Source organism: Orbicella franksi, chromosome 3, assembly GCF_964199315.1.
Source record: "Orbicella franksi chromosome 3, jaOrbFran1.1, whole genome shotgun sequence".
NCBI lineage: Eukaryota > Metazoa > Cnidaria > Anthozoa > Scleractinia > Merulinidae > Orbicella > Orbicella franksi.
The window spans coordinates 2,363,331-2,377,902 of record NC_138147.1 but is presented as its reverse complement, the minus strand read 5'-3'; the positions used below and the strand labels follow the sequence as shown (position 1 = coordinate 2,377,902).

Below are 14,572 nucleotides of genomic sequence, written 5' to 3'. Positions count from 1 at the left end.
GTAATAAACAAATAACAAATGTCCTTTATGGCGTGCGACATGACATAGCACGGGTTATAACAATGTACATTATGTGCTCTAAACACGCGCGTACAGATCTATCAAGAAAAAAAAAAAACGGTGCATAAGCGTTAAAAACTGTTGAAATATGAATGTGTCAAGAGACTAGGATTTTTTCCATAAATAAAATATAAATTAAGCCTTTTCCTTTGTGCTAAATTTGCCATTCTAGATAAATTAAAATTCTACTCCGAGGCTTGGGGGAACAAAACAAAACAAATCACATCGAAGTCGAGGGACGAATAATTAATTTCTTTTGTTTTATTCCCCCAAGCCTCGGAGTCCAACTTGGAATTTTAAGATATCGAAATTGGCCTATTCTCTTCACTTTTTCGTGCAAAATTCAAGTACTTAGTTGGTGAGAACCAAAAGTGTAATCATTGCAGTAAAACGTTCGGATCGAAAACTATATTCTTTCAATGGAATTATTTAAACTGAATGAAATTTAGGTGTTGACTGATGACTAAATCGGTTGACTTACCTCCGTATCTCAAACATTATGTAACTGGAGTTTCATTTTCCTCTGTTGCACTTACAATAAATTAGATATTTTTTCTCGAAAAGCTCAATTGCTTTGTCACTGCTCGTCCCAAACTCAATTCATGTCAAATTGCTCGATTCTTGATTCCGTTGTGTTACCTAAATTGAAACCTCTACACTACAAAGACTAACGTGTTGAGTGAAACTTGATGGAATAATAAACTTAGAGTTTGTGCTCTTAGAGCATCTTTCCAATTTTTACATATCCATTCTCTCGTCCTTATTTACAATAAAAGCTGGGTCCCAAACAAGTTGCTGTTTTGAATATGATTCAGTCTGAAGAACCAACTGAAGCGGTGGTATTTACCCAAGACGTTGCTAGGCAACTAATGACGTAAACGTATGATGTCAAGCTAAAGCAGCAAGTACTCTCAAGTACTGTGATTCGAGAATAAGGCTCGGAAGCTCATCAAGTATTGTTACGAAGATTTTCGAACACGATACTTGGTTTTCCGTTTGATTTTGAATCTAAGTACGCGGTAGTCACGTTATTCGACGCTGTCCAACCCTCTTGTCACGTGGCGCCTGTAGAAACAACTGGCTCCTCACAGAACATGTCATCTATCAGAGCGTAGCAGGGATTACACACTCTTACAAGTTGATAATAACCAAAGGCTGGAATTCTGAACAAAATAAAACATTATTTGCTTATTAAAATTGCTCTTCGATGTTCAAACTAACAGCGCGTGCGAGTGTCATAATATCACTGTAAGAAAGTTTGGAAAATGTGAACTCCCCGGTTTCCTGAGTGAAACCACCGAGGCAAAGAAGGAATCTCTACATGGAACTGAGGGTAGAACACCCATCTTCCCTAAATTCCTTTCTGTACTGCCCAACTGAAGCCAAGGAGGAGTTAATTTCAATTCCGGAGGGGGCTAAAATAAACGTGAGGGACGCCTGTCCGGTGTTGCATGGCTTTAGTTGTTTGTCGTTATAATAACTTAGACTCTCTTATAGTCACCTCCCAGACAAGAACAATTTCTTGACTCATTTGCGGCTTCACAGACGCAAGGTAAAGATTTCTCTTTCGAACAGCAATGAATCAACTTACGGCGTTGACTGATCCGTGCAGTTGTGACAGAAAACACGACCGCAACATCGACAGTGATGGCGTCTTCTTGTCTGAAAAATAAAGAGGAAGAAATGCAAAATTTAAGACTGATTCAATTGACCGGTCTGGCAGTCAACTAACCAACTAACCACTTACAACAACAGCCGAAATACTACAGACTGTTTACGATTCAAATCCCAGAGTTGATTTTAGGTATGCTTTGAGCACCAAGATTCGCTTTGAGAAATAGACTTAAAGTGATTCGGAAATGGCCTGTTTTCCGTAGTCTCATTGCATACAAAATGTCCAGTAAGGTGTGGAGAGGAACTGTTTCATCATGTTATATCAAGCAATTCAAAGGGTTTCAAACATCGCGCGCACATGTAGTACTCTTTTCTATTAAACAATTAAATTATGAACTCGAGGTTTCTATCGCGTAATAGTTGACGAGGGCTGCGCCCTCGTCAACTATCACGCATAGAAATTGAGAGCGAATAATCTAATTGTTTTAGTATAAATCTGCGAGTCGTTCAAAACTTTATCCAAATCCTCTTCACAGACACTTCGAAAACGCCAAGAAGCGGTCGTCATTTCGTTCATTTCGTTTCACAGAATACATAGTGAGTAGCGTAGCCAATCAGAGAACGCGTCGTGATAGAACGCTAGTAGACTTATACTAGCAGCAATAAGCATAAATCTACAAGCGTTTCTACCACGAATGCCATTCTCTGATTGGCTACGCTTCTCACTATCTATTCTTTGCGTTTTCGAGGTGTCTGTGAAGAGGATTCAGATATCATCATCATCATCATCATCATAAACTTTATTTACCCCCGAATTTACAGAGTAGCATTGCTGCTAATAACGTTTTGAACGACTGGCTAGTAGCTTTACACTAAAACCGCCCTCGTCAACTATCACGCGATAGACATCTCGAGCTCATAATCTTATTGTCAAATAGAAAACGGTAATAGAGCCAATCAAATTCACATATTCATATTACACTTAATATTATATAATGCCAAACAAACCTGTGTGAAGGGTTCTCGAGCTCATAATCTTATTGTCAAATAGGAAACGGTAATAGAGCCAATCAAATTCACATATTCATATAAGACTTAAATATTACATAATGCCAAACAAACCTGTGTGAAGGGTGCTCGACACTTGTTGTTGGAACAGTAGTTGACAAGCTGCAAGAAATATCTCAGCTGTTTTAGACCAACATCCTTAATCCCAGTATAAGAAATTTTTTACGATAACTGCAGAAATTCACGCGCGCTCATTGGCTAATTTTCATTGTAAATAAGCGGACAGACACATGAATTTATTATTTATGCGATACGTCAACGGGCGAGAGCGGACAATTTGACAATTTGTCATCGTAAAAAACAAAGTGACGTCAGTTTTTTATGCGCCTGTCCTGTTGTTGACAATGAATTTCTTCATAACATTGTCAAGGTGGTCTACGGATCCACTCGGCTATCGCCTCGTGGACCCCCAGCTACTTTGACAATGTTAAGACGAAAACAGGACAGACGCATGAAAAACAGACGTCAATTTGTTAAAAAGACCTCTCAATACAGCACTTGGAATCACTTACCTCATCCGGGACCCACGATAATCTGAATGTATTCTGAAGATGGAGTACCTCGGCCCGGTCCCTCTCTGCTTGATTAAGCCGTGCGTTTGCCTGAGGAATGGAAACAAATTGTTTTAGAAGTTACCAAGAACGCAAGAACCATCAAACTAATTAGTTTATTGTGACAGAGCTCATTCAAAGGGGTGAGGGCCCTGGTACATCACAGGAGTACAACTTCTGTGGGTCCTTTTCAAGTTGTCTTTATCCTGTTAAATCTGTCTGACCTGCAAAAGATCTCATACGCAAACGATTTCTATACGCAAGAGTTCATTTGCAGATGGAAAGTTTCCCATCAGGCTCTGTTTCAAAACAGAGGTTTATGGTTACTGGAAAATACTTTAGGGGAGGGGGAGCAGGGATGCGCAGTGGTGAAAGCGCTCGCCTCCCACCAATGTGTCCCGGGTTCGATTCCCGGACCCGGCGTCATATGCGGGTTGAGTTTGTTGTTTGTTCTCTACTCTGCTCCGAGAGGTTTTTCTCCGGGTACTCCGGTTTTCCCCTCTCCTCAAAAAACCAACATTTCCAAATTCCAGTTCGAACCTGGAATGCACGGGCATTTCTGAACGAGTTCTTGTGAACTCTTTGGCACTCCGTGGTAAACAAATTACATATTTACATTTTTTATTTACCTATTTTTTACTTGTCCTCCTTCGATTTCTCCGAACTGACCCAATTGTGAAACAAGGATTGTTGGTATAAACTAACCTCATGGATAGCTGTCTCCGTTTCTTGTCGAATTTTCGCCATTTTGTTGACAAACGTGGCTTCGCACTGTTGAAAGGAAGGCAAACTATAGGTGCCGTGGCAAATTGATCTAGTCCAAACAAACCTAGCGACTGCATATTTGATGTTAAACTGAAAAGCGAGTTTTTTCAAAAAAATTGATATTTTACCCGTTTAATAGCAATGTCCTTCTGTTCTCTCGCAATATCTATTTCCTGCTGCAATCTTGAGACCTCCTTTTCGTGCGCCTGAAAAATGGAAAAAATATGATAAGCATTAAATTTTATGGCCTTCTTCATCGTGCTTGTAACGTCGCTTGGTGTCCACTTGGTACTGGTGACATATTTTCCCGCGTTTGCCAAAGGTTACATGTTTTCCCGCGCTTAGCGACGGCTGGTTGAAACCGTTTTTTGCGAGTACTGATTGGTTTATTGCGTCAATTGCGTTTGTTGCGATTAGCCAACTCGTAATTATACTGTAGAATAGTTTGAACAAATAAAAACTTACCTCAGCTGCACTGGCTATAGACTGCATTAGTCTTTTACAGCGCTGTTCTGCGTCGTCTTTCTCCGCTTGACATTTTACCAATCTCTCCTTAAAACAGCGACAAGGAAAATAATTCATTTTAATACATGAAGTTTTTGCTTGTACTCTTTGTAATAATCTACGAACATACTTTCTACACCCACTACTCCCCTTATAATACTGGGATTTTTTTCGGGGGGGAAAGGGGGTGGATGGAAGGGGCGGGTTAACTATGCCTGGATTTGAAACATCGCCACGGCTTCTTAAATAGTCAGCACGTAGCTCATTTGTCAGTCCCACATGTTCAACGGTCCCATAAATAGGGCTCCGAAGTTCACCAAAGATATCTCTGTTCAGTAGCAAGAAAATGGAAAAACGAACCAGGTGAAAGTTCGTTTTTTCCTTTTCCAACTCTCTACACTCCCTTTGGTACATCTGTTCTCCTCCCATTTCATTTTGATGAGCGGGAGACTTCACATCATTTTGTACAGGGGATTTTGCACGTTCCTAAAAGAGCTGGACACAAACGAAGATGGTTTATTACCATTGGTAAACTGTAGAGAACTTGATCTGCCGGACCGAAACAGTGTTAATATTCATCCCCATAGAAAACCACAAACAAATTCCCGGCACTTTTCAAACATCAGGAACAAGAGTTCGTTATCTTGTAATTTACAAAAGTGTTTCAAAGTGTTTTACTTAAAAGTACCTCGAGTCTTGATGGGTTGACCATCACTGAAGGTAACAAATCCGGTCTGATAACTGGTTCAACGTCAGCTCTTGGAATGTTGGCTGATGGGGAACTGGTACCGAAAAGCCAGGTGCCTGGAACTAAAACAAAACAAAAAAAACACAGATGAAACACTGTTTAGGGGTCACTGCTAATCTGATGTGCAAAGAGAATGCTCAGGACCTCTGCTGAATTGCGGCCGCCCGTCTCGTACAAGTCGTAGCTTGTGGATACAGCTGGTTGTCAACGTTCCCGGCCGCTAGCTCACTATCAGGGAAAACCACTTCAAAAACAATGAAACCAAAGTGAGGGCTTGAGTAGCCGCTTTCTTGGAACAATAACAACAACCTTGGCTTACGAAGTTGTTCCAAGAACAAGCTCTCTCTGATCGTATGTCTTACTTTGCGCAGTGTGTCCCCAGGATCACACGTTATATTCGTGAAATATGTTGTCGGAGCGACAATAGCAACTCACCAGTGGTTTCAGATCTGAGTTCTTCACAGGAGTTGTGCTTACGGAGTCCCTGAAAAGAAATCGCAAAACAGACTTCAAAATAAAGCAATGTGCTGCTACTTGGAGAGGGTGTTGTGTCATGCATGGTTTCACGTCAAAACCTTATTGCCTATGGCAACGTGGACGTCTCGTCGCCAGATTTTGATTTCTCAATTTATTCCCCAGTCAGCACAATGGAAAATGCTTACTGCAGTTTGTCAGTGAACTGGCTGTAACTTTTCCTTCATTATCGTTAACCTGACAACACACTTGTGGTCTGTAAAGGTTTACAGCCGCATAGCAGTCTGCACGCAATACGTGCCTATAACGCCCGCGTTCACCTAGCAACGGCGCAAAATGACGACCTTTCAACTCACCCTATCGAGGGATTTAGTCATATCTTGAACCCTTCTCATCAGCTCTGGTGTCTTTAAGGATCGTAGACTCTTTACCTCATTGCCTGTAGTTTAAACCAATCGGAAAGAAAAAGACGAAGTTGCTTGAGTCGTTGATGAAGACGTGGAAAAGGCCAAAAGCAACGTTTATCCAGCAATATCTAAGAATGGTTTTGATCTGCTTGAACATGATCCTCCAAAGAGTTTGCTAGGTCACTTGCTCATGTATTACCACGCGAACAAGACGGAGGAAGGCTGCTGTAGCCGTAACAATGACTTGACTTATCACTCTATAGTCTTGAATCATTTTCTGTACCCTGTAACTAACCTTTCGTCTTAGGACTGTCCGGCGGCATGTTTTCTGTGATATGTCTCACCACTGTAGCAACGTACAGCTTCAACATTGGATCCTTGGTCGGCAAACCTATAAAGAGAGGACCAATGTAGCATGTGCTGTGATTATGAACTTCTACGTTATCACGGCAATTCTAAGACAAGAGAAAATCAAGTTGATATAAAACTCGAGGAGTTAGAAAGTAGCTAATAAAAATTTAGATTAAGATTCAAGTACAGAGCGCCATACAAAAATAACAGTAAGCTTATAGAACAAAATATTCATACATAACAAAAGTATAAAAAAATACAAAAAATTTAACTAAAACTCTACTATAAGCCAAAAACTGAATTTGGTGACCATTTTAAATTGGGGTATAGACCTTCCTTTATTCTCCTATCAGTCTCCTGTAGACATTTCCATTGCAAGAGAAAACTAATTTCCTGTGATACATGTGAAGCCTTTGGAAAGTTCAGTCTTGAGCACACCTCTCAAATCTTCAAATGTCTAGACCAGAAGATATCTGGAATTACACGACTGTGCAGCTTTCCTTGCTCACATAATTTGCAACGTTCTGATTAAATTACTTTGTCAGTCGATCAAAACTTTCATTAAATACCTTCAAAGAACTCAGGAGAGAATGATAAATCTTCTTATGAGCCTTACAGATTACCTGAAGGGCTTTGTAGCTTCTCTTGTAATTTCTGTACTGCAACATCCACTGCAACAACACATATGAAAGTTATACTTTAGACCTGAAGGCAACTGTTTAGTGACTGGGTCATGACTAGAGAAAAAGAGTTGGCAAAAAAATTCGGTGATGTAAGGTCAGTGACTTGATATTACATGAAGTAGCAGTGGACAAGGTTTTTGTTGGCCAATTTTGAATTTGAATGCAGTACACTGAAAATAGCAGAACAGTCGCCACGCAGCAAATTATATAAATTGTCTGTAGGTCTAGGAGTTCAAAACTTCTGAGTATTCTGCAAGGGAAACCTCCCAATCTTTTTCCTTTAAACATGTCATGATATTTTATCAGGAGTACCCGACGGAGCCGCTCGACAGAAAACCCGCTCGACAGGCTGCAATTACGCTGGCTGGGAAATATTAGCATTAGATCATTTACTGGCTGGGATTTTCGTTCAGCGTCTGGCTTGCTAAAAACTGATTTAAAACACTGTCCCTAGCTGGAAAAAACGTGACTTGTTTGTTTTTCCTGGCTGTGACTTCTTCGAAAAAGCAATCAGTTAAACTGCTTCCGTCCTGGGACAAAAAACGCGTGAGTGAGCTCTAAAGTCCAAAGTCTTCCGCCGTGAGACGATAAACCGCAAGCGGTCGTACTTACTCCCAGCGCCACGCGCTACAAATCAACGCGCGCGTGATGCCATGCCCGAAAATGATGGCTCCATTGTCAGATTGTTGCGGTTTATATTTTTCATCAACCAGTAAAAATTGCATAACACCAGCAGCTGTCATTTTAAATGACGTAATAACACTAGTATCTCGAATGGCCAAATCCGTTAAAAACGTTCTCTTCAATGGAACACCGCCGATCTCCAGGATCTCCGCTCGTTTGTCGTTCCAAAGGCCTTAAGAAGTCGTCACTTCAGAAAACCGCTGCTGGCGCTATTGTGCTGCAAGCAGTCGGCAGTTATAAAGAAACAGTGGAAAGCAACTTAAAGGTTGGTAAATTCATTCCTACAATTCTCTTACAGCACACGGAAAAGTGATGGTACATTGTACTGGAATCAGTATGTTTTGCATAAGAACTAGACTCTAAGGTGTTCACTTACATTCCTCGTTTGCAGTCATTCTGAGTTATTTCGAGGGCTCCGCTGGTAAAGGAAAGAAACGAGATCTGCCAATTAATCTGAGATCTGCTGCGAAAGGGACTTGGCGCAGACAAACAAAGCAGCTGGATAAAGGGTAGGCATATTGTTCTGTTTATATGCGCTAGTCGTCTGCATCGGTGGTCAACTTTTCTCTCTTGATCCTAAAGTAATCAAGTAAAGTGATCTCATTGTACCATACACTCATCGTTTCGCTCATAGTATTTTTGGGTTGCTATAAATCTGCAAATTTGCTTAATCGAAAATTTTCCGAAAGTTGCCGGAAGACGAGGGACAATGGTTTACCCTCTTTTTCAGTCTTATTGGGTACATTAAATGCCTTAATCGTGGTTCAGTACTAGCATAACGAGTTAATGTTTGTCGTCTGGAAAACAAGGGACTATCGCGCGTTGCTCACCGGAAATGGCCGTCGGGTGAATTCATTCCACACTGTTCGCTGTCTCTTTGAGAGAAATGCTTTTGGTGAACCCATTCCGCACTGTTCGCTCTCTCTTTGAAAGAAATGCTTTTATTTTGAGACCCTAAACTTATTAATGTATCGGCGATTCAAGATTGCCGGGAGTTAATTTACATTTGCAGTCATTCTGAGTCATTTCAAAGGCTGGAGAGAAAAAAAAGAAAAGAGACTAAGGGAAGACCTCTGCCAGATCTAAGTTCCGCTGAGAAAAGGACTTACCAAAGAGACAAAGTAGCTGGATAAAGGGTAGGCGTATTTGTTTATATGCGCTAGCTCGGACTGCAATGCTGGACATACAACTATCCTCTCTGACCTAAGATAAAGGGATCATTGTACCATAGAATCAACGCCTCGATCATAGCACTTTTGTATTGCTTTAAATCACTGCAACTTTGCGTGATGGAATTTTCCGAAAGTTGCCGGACGACAAGAGTCAATTGTTTGCCCTCTTTTTCAGTCTTATTGGGTACAAGGGACTATCGCGCGTTGCTCACCGGAAATGGTAGTTAAATCATGCAAGGTATTTTATTTGGCATAATAAGTAAAATGTTAAAATTGTCTGTGTTATTAAAATCTTTGTCAGTTAAAAGAACTAAAGATTTTACCTTCTTAAACTTTCCTTCAGTTTTTAGTTGAGAAGGAAACAACTTTCGTCTTTCTGTGCGGCTTTCTTTGAGCAAAAATATATCATCTGTCACCTTTGGTTGTGTTTCACAAGGCTCACTGGTCAGACCTGTAGGTTCTGCGTGTAATCATGTAATAATTGAATTTCCGTACCAGGAACCGAAGGATCTTTCGAAGCCTAAAGAAGACAGAAATCAGCGAAGGATTACAGAACTCGCGATCGTTTGTCATTTTGAAAACATTGTTTTAGAATTGTGAAAAGCAAACTACTAAGCAAGAAAGTCCGGAAAATATTGCCAAAGTACAATTTGACAGGCATAACGCGCGATGTGTTTGACTGCTCCAAGCAAGTGAATTTCCGGTAATAAACGCGATCCAAAACAGCTTTCATTTGAACTCATCGTTGACCTACCAGTTGAGGCAACGGTTTCATTCTGCACGCTAGTGCTGTGAACTAACTAGAGTCGTGAAATGAATGATCTATCGATGGACTGTATATCGAAATGGACACTTCTGCCAGTTTAAAATACTTTCACCAAAGAGCGCACGTCTGGACGAACAACGAACGATTGCTTTTGCTGCGAATCCTTGCGGCTTCTGTCGTGAGTCTTTTGCGGTGATCGCCTGACGAACAACCAACGATTGCTTTTGCTGCGAATCCTTGCGGCTTCTGTCGTGAGTCTTTTGCGGTGATCGCCTGACGAACAACCAACGATTGCTTTTGCTGCGAATCCTTGCGGCTTCTGTCGTGAGTCTTTTGCGGTGATCGCCTGACGAACAACCAACGATTGCTTTTGCTGCGAATCCTTGCGGCTTCTGTCGTGAGTCTTTTGCGGTGATCGCCTGACGAACAACCAACGATTGCTTTTGCTGCGAATCCTTGCGGCTTCTGTCGTGAGTATTTTACGGTAATCGCCTGACGAACAAGTAACGATTGCTTTTGCTGCGAATGCTTGCGGCTTCTGTCGTGAGCCTTTTGCGGTGATTGCCTGACGAACAAGTAACGATTGCTTTTGCTGCGAACCCTTGCGGCTTCTGTCGTGAGTCTTTTGCGGTGATCACCTTACGAACAACCAACGATTGCTTTTGCTGCGAATCCTTGCGGCTTCTGTCGTGAGTCTTTTGCAGTGATTGTTTTGCACTTCGTTGAGAGTTTTGTTTATTTTTAGACATTATGTTTGTTTTCTTAGTGATAAAACCGAACACGCGAGATTCCCGCCATTTTTGCTTTAGTAGCCAATCGGATTATGGCTCTCGTTCGTGGATTGGTACGAGTAGAATATCAAGGGATCAGTAGAAAGTAATCCTTTTATCGAAAACAGTGTGTTTGTGCTCTTTGTACAAAAATAGGAAAATAACGCGTCTTAAACGGGATTACGCCTTACAGAATTGTGAGTATATTGACAATATGGTGGAGAATGTTTTTTGCTGTTTCGTTTTTAGGTTAGATCCGATATTTTAGAATTGCTATAGTCAACCCACATGTATGCCTTTGCTTTCAGTTGACTAGCTAGCTTGTGCTGATTAAACTAGTTCAAAACAACTGGTAGATCCCGTGGACTTTATTTTCCTGGTGTGTCTTCAATTCGAGTAGTACCCTGATCCGTGGTGCGAAACAGTCAAAATTCTACACAACACGAAGATACATACCAAAGGTCAACCCGTCATCGAGAAGCACGTCAAAACGACAGGGAAACAAGGACAACTGACAGCATAAAGGAGCGACCGACCGTCTTTGAAAACCTGCACTTCGTCAAAGGCAAGACTTCTCAGACAAAGGTAGAGGCTTTCTGATTTACTTTCGTTCTTGCTTTAAGAGTTTATGAATACCGCCTTGTTTAGTTCCAAGATTGGGGATCGTGAGACACCTCATATCAAATATTTGCATGAAAACGAGGCTGAGGAAAAGAACACTGTAAGAACGAGAAGAATTTAATCGCATCACGATGCCGCCCAAGATAGATTTCAAGACCCTCTCTGGGAAAAGAGATAACGCTATACATGCTCTTAATGAATTATTCGACGAATTTGAAGCACTTTATTCTGTGAAACCTGAACTGAACTTGTTAGCAGCCATATTTAACGAGATTGAGTCAAAGTACAGGGCGATTAAGAAGCAGATAGAGGCCATTGCTGACAGATTTGTCGAAGACGGTGTCACTTCAGAAGACGAAAGAATAGCAGAGAATCTGAAATGTGGAGATGAAATCAAAGTAAGATATTTACAAACTTTGCAAAAATATGCGCATTATCAAAAGGAACTCAGTGCCTCTCAATTGCAAAATACCTCTGAAAACACTGAAGTCCTTGGAGCAGTTGCTGAAGCAGTAAAACAAATGGCACAAAATATGGCCACCAAACCGAAAGTAAGTGGATTAGAAAGGCTCTCAGTTCCATCATGGGACGGGTCCCGAAAAACATACGCGACCTGGAAGAATGAGTTCAACCATTGGATGAGCAAATATGACCAAGACAAGGATGAACAGCTCCAGCGCTTCCGTAAAGCTATGCCAAAGGGGTCCTGGTGGACAGACCAAGTGAAAACTTGCAAAGACATAGATAGAGCGTGGGAGATTCTCGACATTGAATTCGCGGACAAAAGGAAGCTGATGGATGAGCTCCTGGCTGAGATCAATAATTATGGTGCTGTAAGAAGCGATCCTAAGAGTCTGGCTCGTTACGCCACCTCAATATCCGTATTTGTGAGTGATATGGAGGACAATGGATGTCATGTTCAAGAAGCCTCTGAAGCGCCGTTCTTCATGTCCAGACTCCTGTCGAAACTTGAACCGAAAGATAATGCAGACTTCGGCAGGGAGATGCAACGTGAAAAGAAAGAAGAAAATGTCACCAATTTAGTTACTTGGCTCCACCACGAGGCAACGCTCCGATCTAGGGGCAAGAGAGAAACAGAAGCTGAAAGGGGGCGAGATCCACCTTACCGTAGGAAGACGGATCAACATTTCAATGATGCCAGTATGACCGATGACGAATCATGTCCCCTCGGCTGTAAATCAAAGCATCTTCTTGCTTCCTGCCCTGTGTATCAAGGATCAAATCTCAAGCAAAGATGGGAGATCGTGAGGCAGAATAGAAGATGTCGGAAATGCCTAAGAGTGTCACATCACACGAACGATTGCAAAAAGGCTGACGGTACATCTTGTGATAAATGTAAGAAGAACCATCACCGTTCCCTGCACAGCGAGAAGAACAACGAACCCTTGCAGTCCACTTTGAGTCCCGACGCACCGATCTTCAGAAGCCAAGGTACTCCACCTGTAGTTGAGAACCGCAGCCTTCAAGGAAGGGATAACGAGGAGACCAGGAAAGTTAAAAACGCTCTCGGTATTTGTCCAGTGCAAAAGGTCAAGGTCAGAGACAGCGATGGAAACCTTAACGACATACTCGCGATGTTAGACACTGGCTCAAACACGAGTCTTCTATCCAAAAAGGCTGCGAAACAACTGGGGTTATCCGGTCCTCAGACGCACCTAACTATGAACTTAGCTGGTGGACAAAAGAAAGCAGAAGTTTCCGAGATGATAGATGTTGAGATCGCATCACCCGCCGATGAAGATATTCTGAAGAATCTTCAAGTACACACAGTTCGAAAGCCTTGTAGCAACGCCAAGAATGTATCACGAAAATCAATTGAAAGCTATCCTCACCTCAAGTCAATAGTAGATAAGTTACATCTCTCCGGTGGTACGGTCGACCTACTCATTGGCACTGACTTTGTCGACGCCTTTGTTGACATCCACACAGCCAGCGGCTTTCCCGGAGAACCTGTTGCTAAGAGGAATTGTTTTGGCTGGTATGTTTTGGGCCAAGTAGATCCAGATTCAAAAGACATGCCTGAAATCAAATCAGTGGACGTCGCAACTGTGAATGCTGTAGAAGACATCAAGAAACTCGTTCATCAAGACTTCTTAGGAGTCAGACCGACGCAACTGTGTACCTGCAGCGAAAATGTTCTACGCGAAAACAAGTTCGTGAAAGCCCTCTCAGCCTCGACAACACTGGTGGACGGAAGAGTACAAGTAAGAATGCCATGGAAAGAAACTGGGCCTCCGAAGCAAAGCAATTATGACATTGCTTTGAAGAGAATGTACTGTGCGGAGAGATCGTTTAAGAAGAAAGATTGCTTTGACATCGTAAGTGAAGAAGTTCAAAAACTGGTGGATCAAGGCTTTGTAATCAAGGTACCACATGAACATGTCCATCACAGTCAGCCAGAATGGTATATGCCATTACAAGCAGTATTTACCCCAGAAAAGAGTACAAAAGTCAGACTTGTGTTTGATTCTTCTTCCAAAGGTCACGATGGTCTCTCCTTGAATGATCATTTAGAGAAGGGACCAAATTACATCAACAGCCTGCCCAACGTTTTGACAGCATGGCGCTGGGATGAAGTTGGGTACTCTGGAGATATCCGCAAGATGTTTAACCAGGTGCTGGTACACCCAGATGATCAGGTTTTCCATAGATTCCTGTGGAGAAAGAATCAGCATGATCTTCCCACCGTGTACCAGTGGCTCCGACTAAACTTTGGTGACAAGCCAGCTCCGGACATTGCTTCGAATGCCATCAACATCCTGGCCAAAGTGTCACAAGATGAGTTTCCCGAAGCAGCAAAAGAGCTCCAGGAACGAACCTACGTTGATGACATTGGTGGATCCAGGTCAACCACTGTTGAAGCCAAGCATGTCACCACTACAATTGACCAGGTGCTTGGAAAGGGTCAATTTCAGATTAAGGCTTGGCACTCGAACAGGCCAGAAGTCGACCAAACCAAGGATGAGCGCTATACAGATTTGCTTGGTCACAAGTGGGACAAGCAAGAAGACACATTTTCTCTAAAGAAGGATTCCGTTGTGAGACAGAATAAAGACTTCACGAAGAGAACCTGCCTCGCCCTCCTAGCCCAGGTGTGGGATCCTATTGGCCTCGTCGCACCAGTGACGCTTAAATTCCGAATTGACCTGCAAGAGCTATGGAGTGCTGGATACGGCTGGGACGACATCATCCCAGAGGCAACACAGCAAAAGTGGAAGGAGAGTGAAGAAATCATAAATCGACTTCTTACCTTTAAATTTGACCGTAAACTGAAACCAACAGAGGCAATCGGTCCACCTCAAGTACATGGCTT

The 14,572-nt window shown here is 42.1% G+C and overlaps 1 protein-coding gene across 1 annotated transcript in view; it reads right to left on the bottom strand.

Moving 5' to 3' along the window:
* Positions 1-4: 4 nt before the first annotated feature.
* Positions 5-14,572, bottom strand: part of LOC145480627 (uncharacterized) — a 27,892-nt gene continuing 13,324 nt past the window's right edge. Inside the window, exons 13-24 of the mRNA XM_081458902.1 lie at positions 7,166-7,213; positions 6,487-6,582; positions 6,141-6,223; positions 5,746-5,794; positions 5,251-5,372; positions 4,524-4,610; positions 4,187-4,264; positions 3,999-4,064; positions 3,255-3,344; positions 2,797-2,844; positions 1,652-1,722; positions 5-1,223 (exon numbers count right to left, since the gene is read on the bottom strand). Of these exons, the coding sequence (XP_081315028.1) occupies positions 1,115-1,223; positions 1,652-1,722; positions 2,797-2,844; positions 3,255-3,344; positions 3,999-4,064; positions 4,187-4,264; positions 4,524-4,610; positions 5,251-5,372; positions 5,746-5,794; positions 6,141-6,223; positions 6,487-6,582; positions 7,166-7,213 (947 nt within the window). The 3' untranslated portion in view covers positions 5-1,114. The remainder of the gene's footprint in view (positions 1,224-1,651; positions 1,723-2,796; positions 2,845-3,254; positions 3,345-3,998; positions 4,065-4,186; positions 4,265-4,523; positions 4,611-5,250; positions 5,373-5,745; positions 5,795-6,140; positions 6,224-6,486; positions 6,583-7,165; positions 7,214-14,572) is intronic.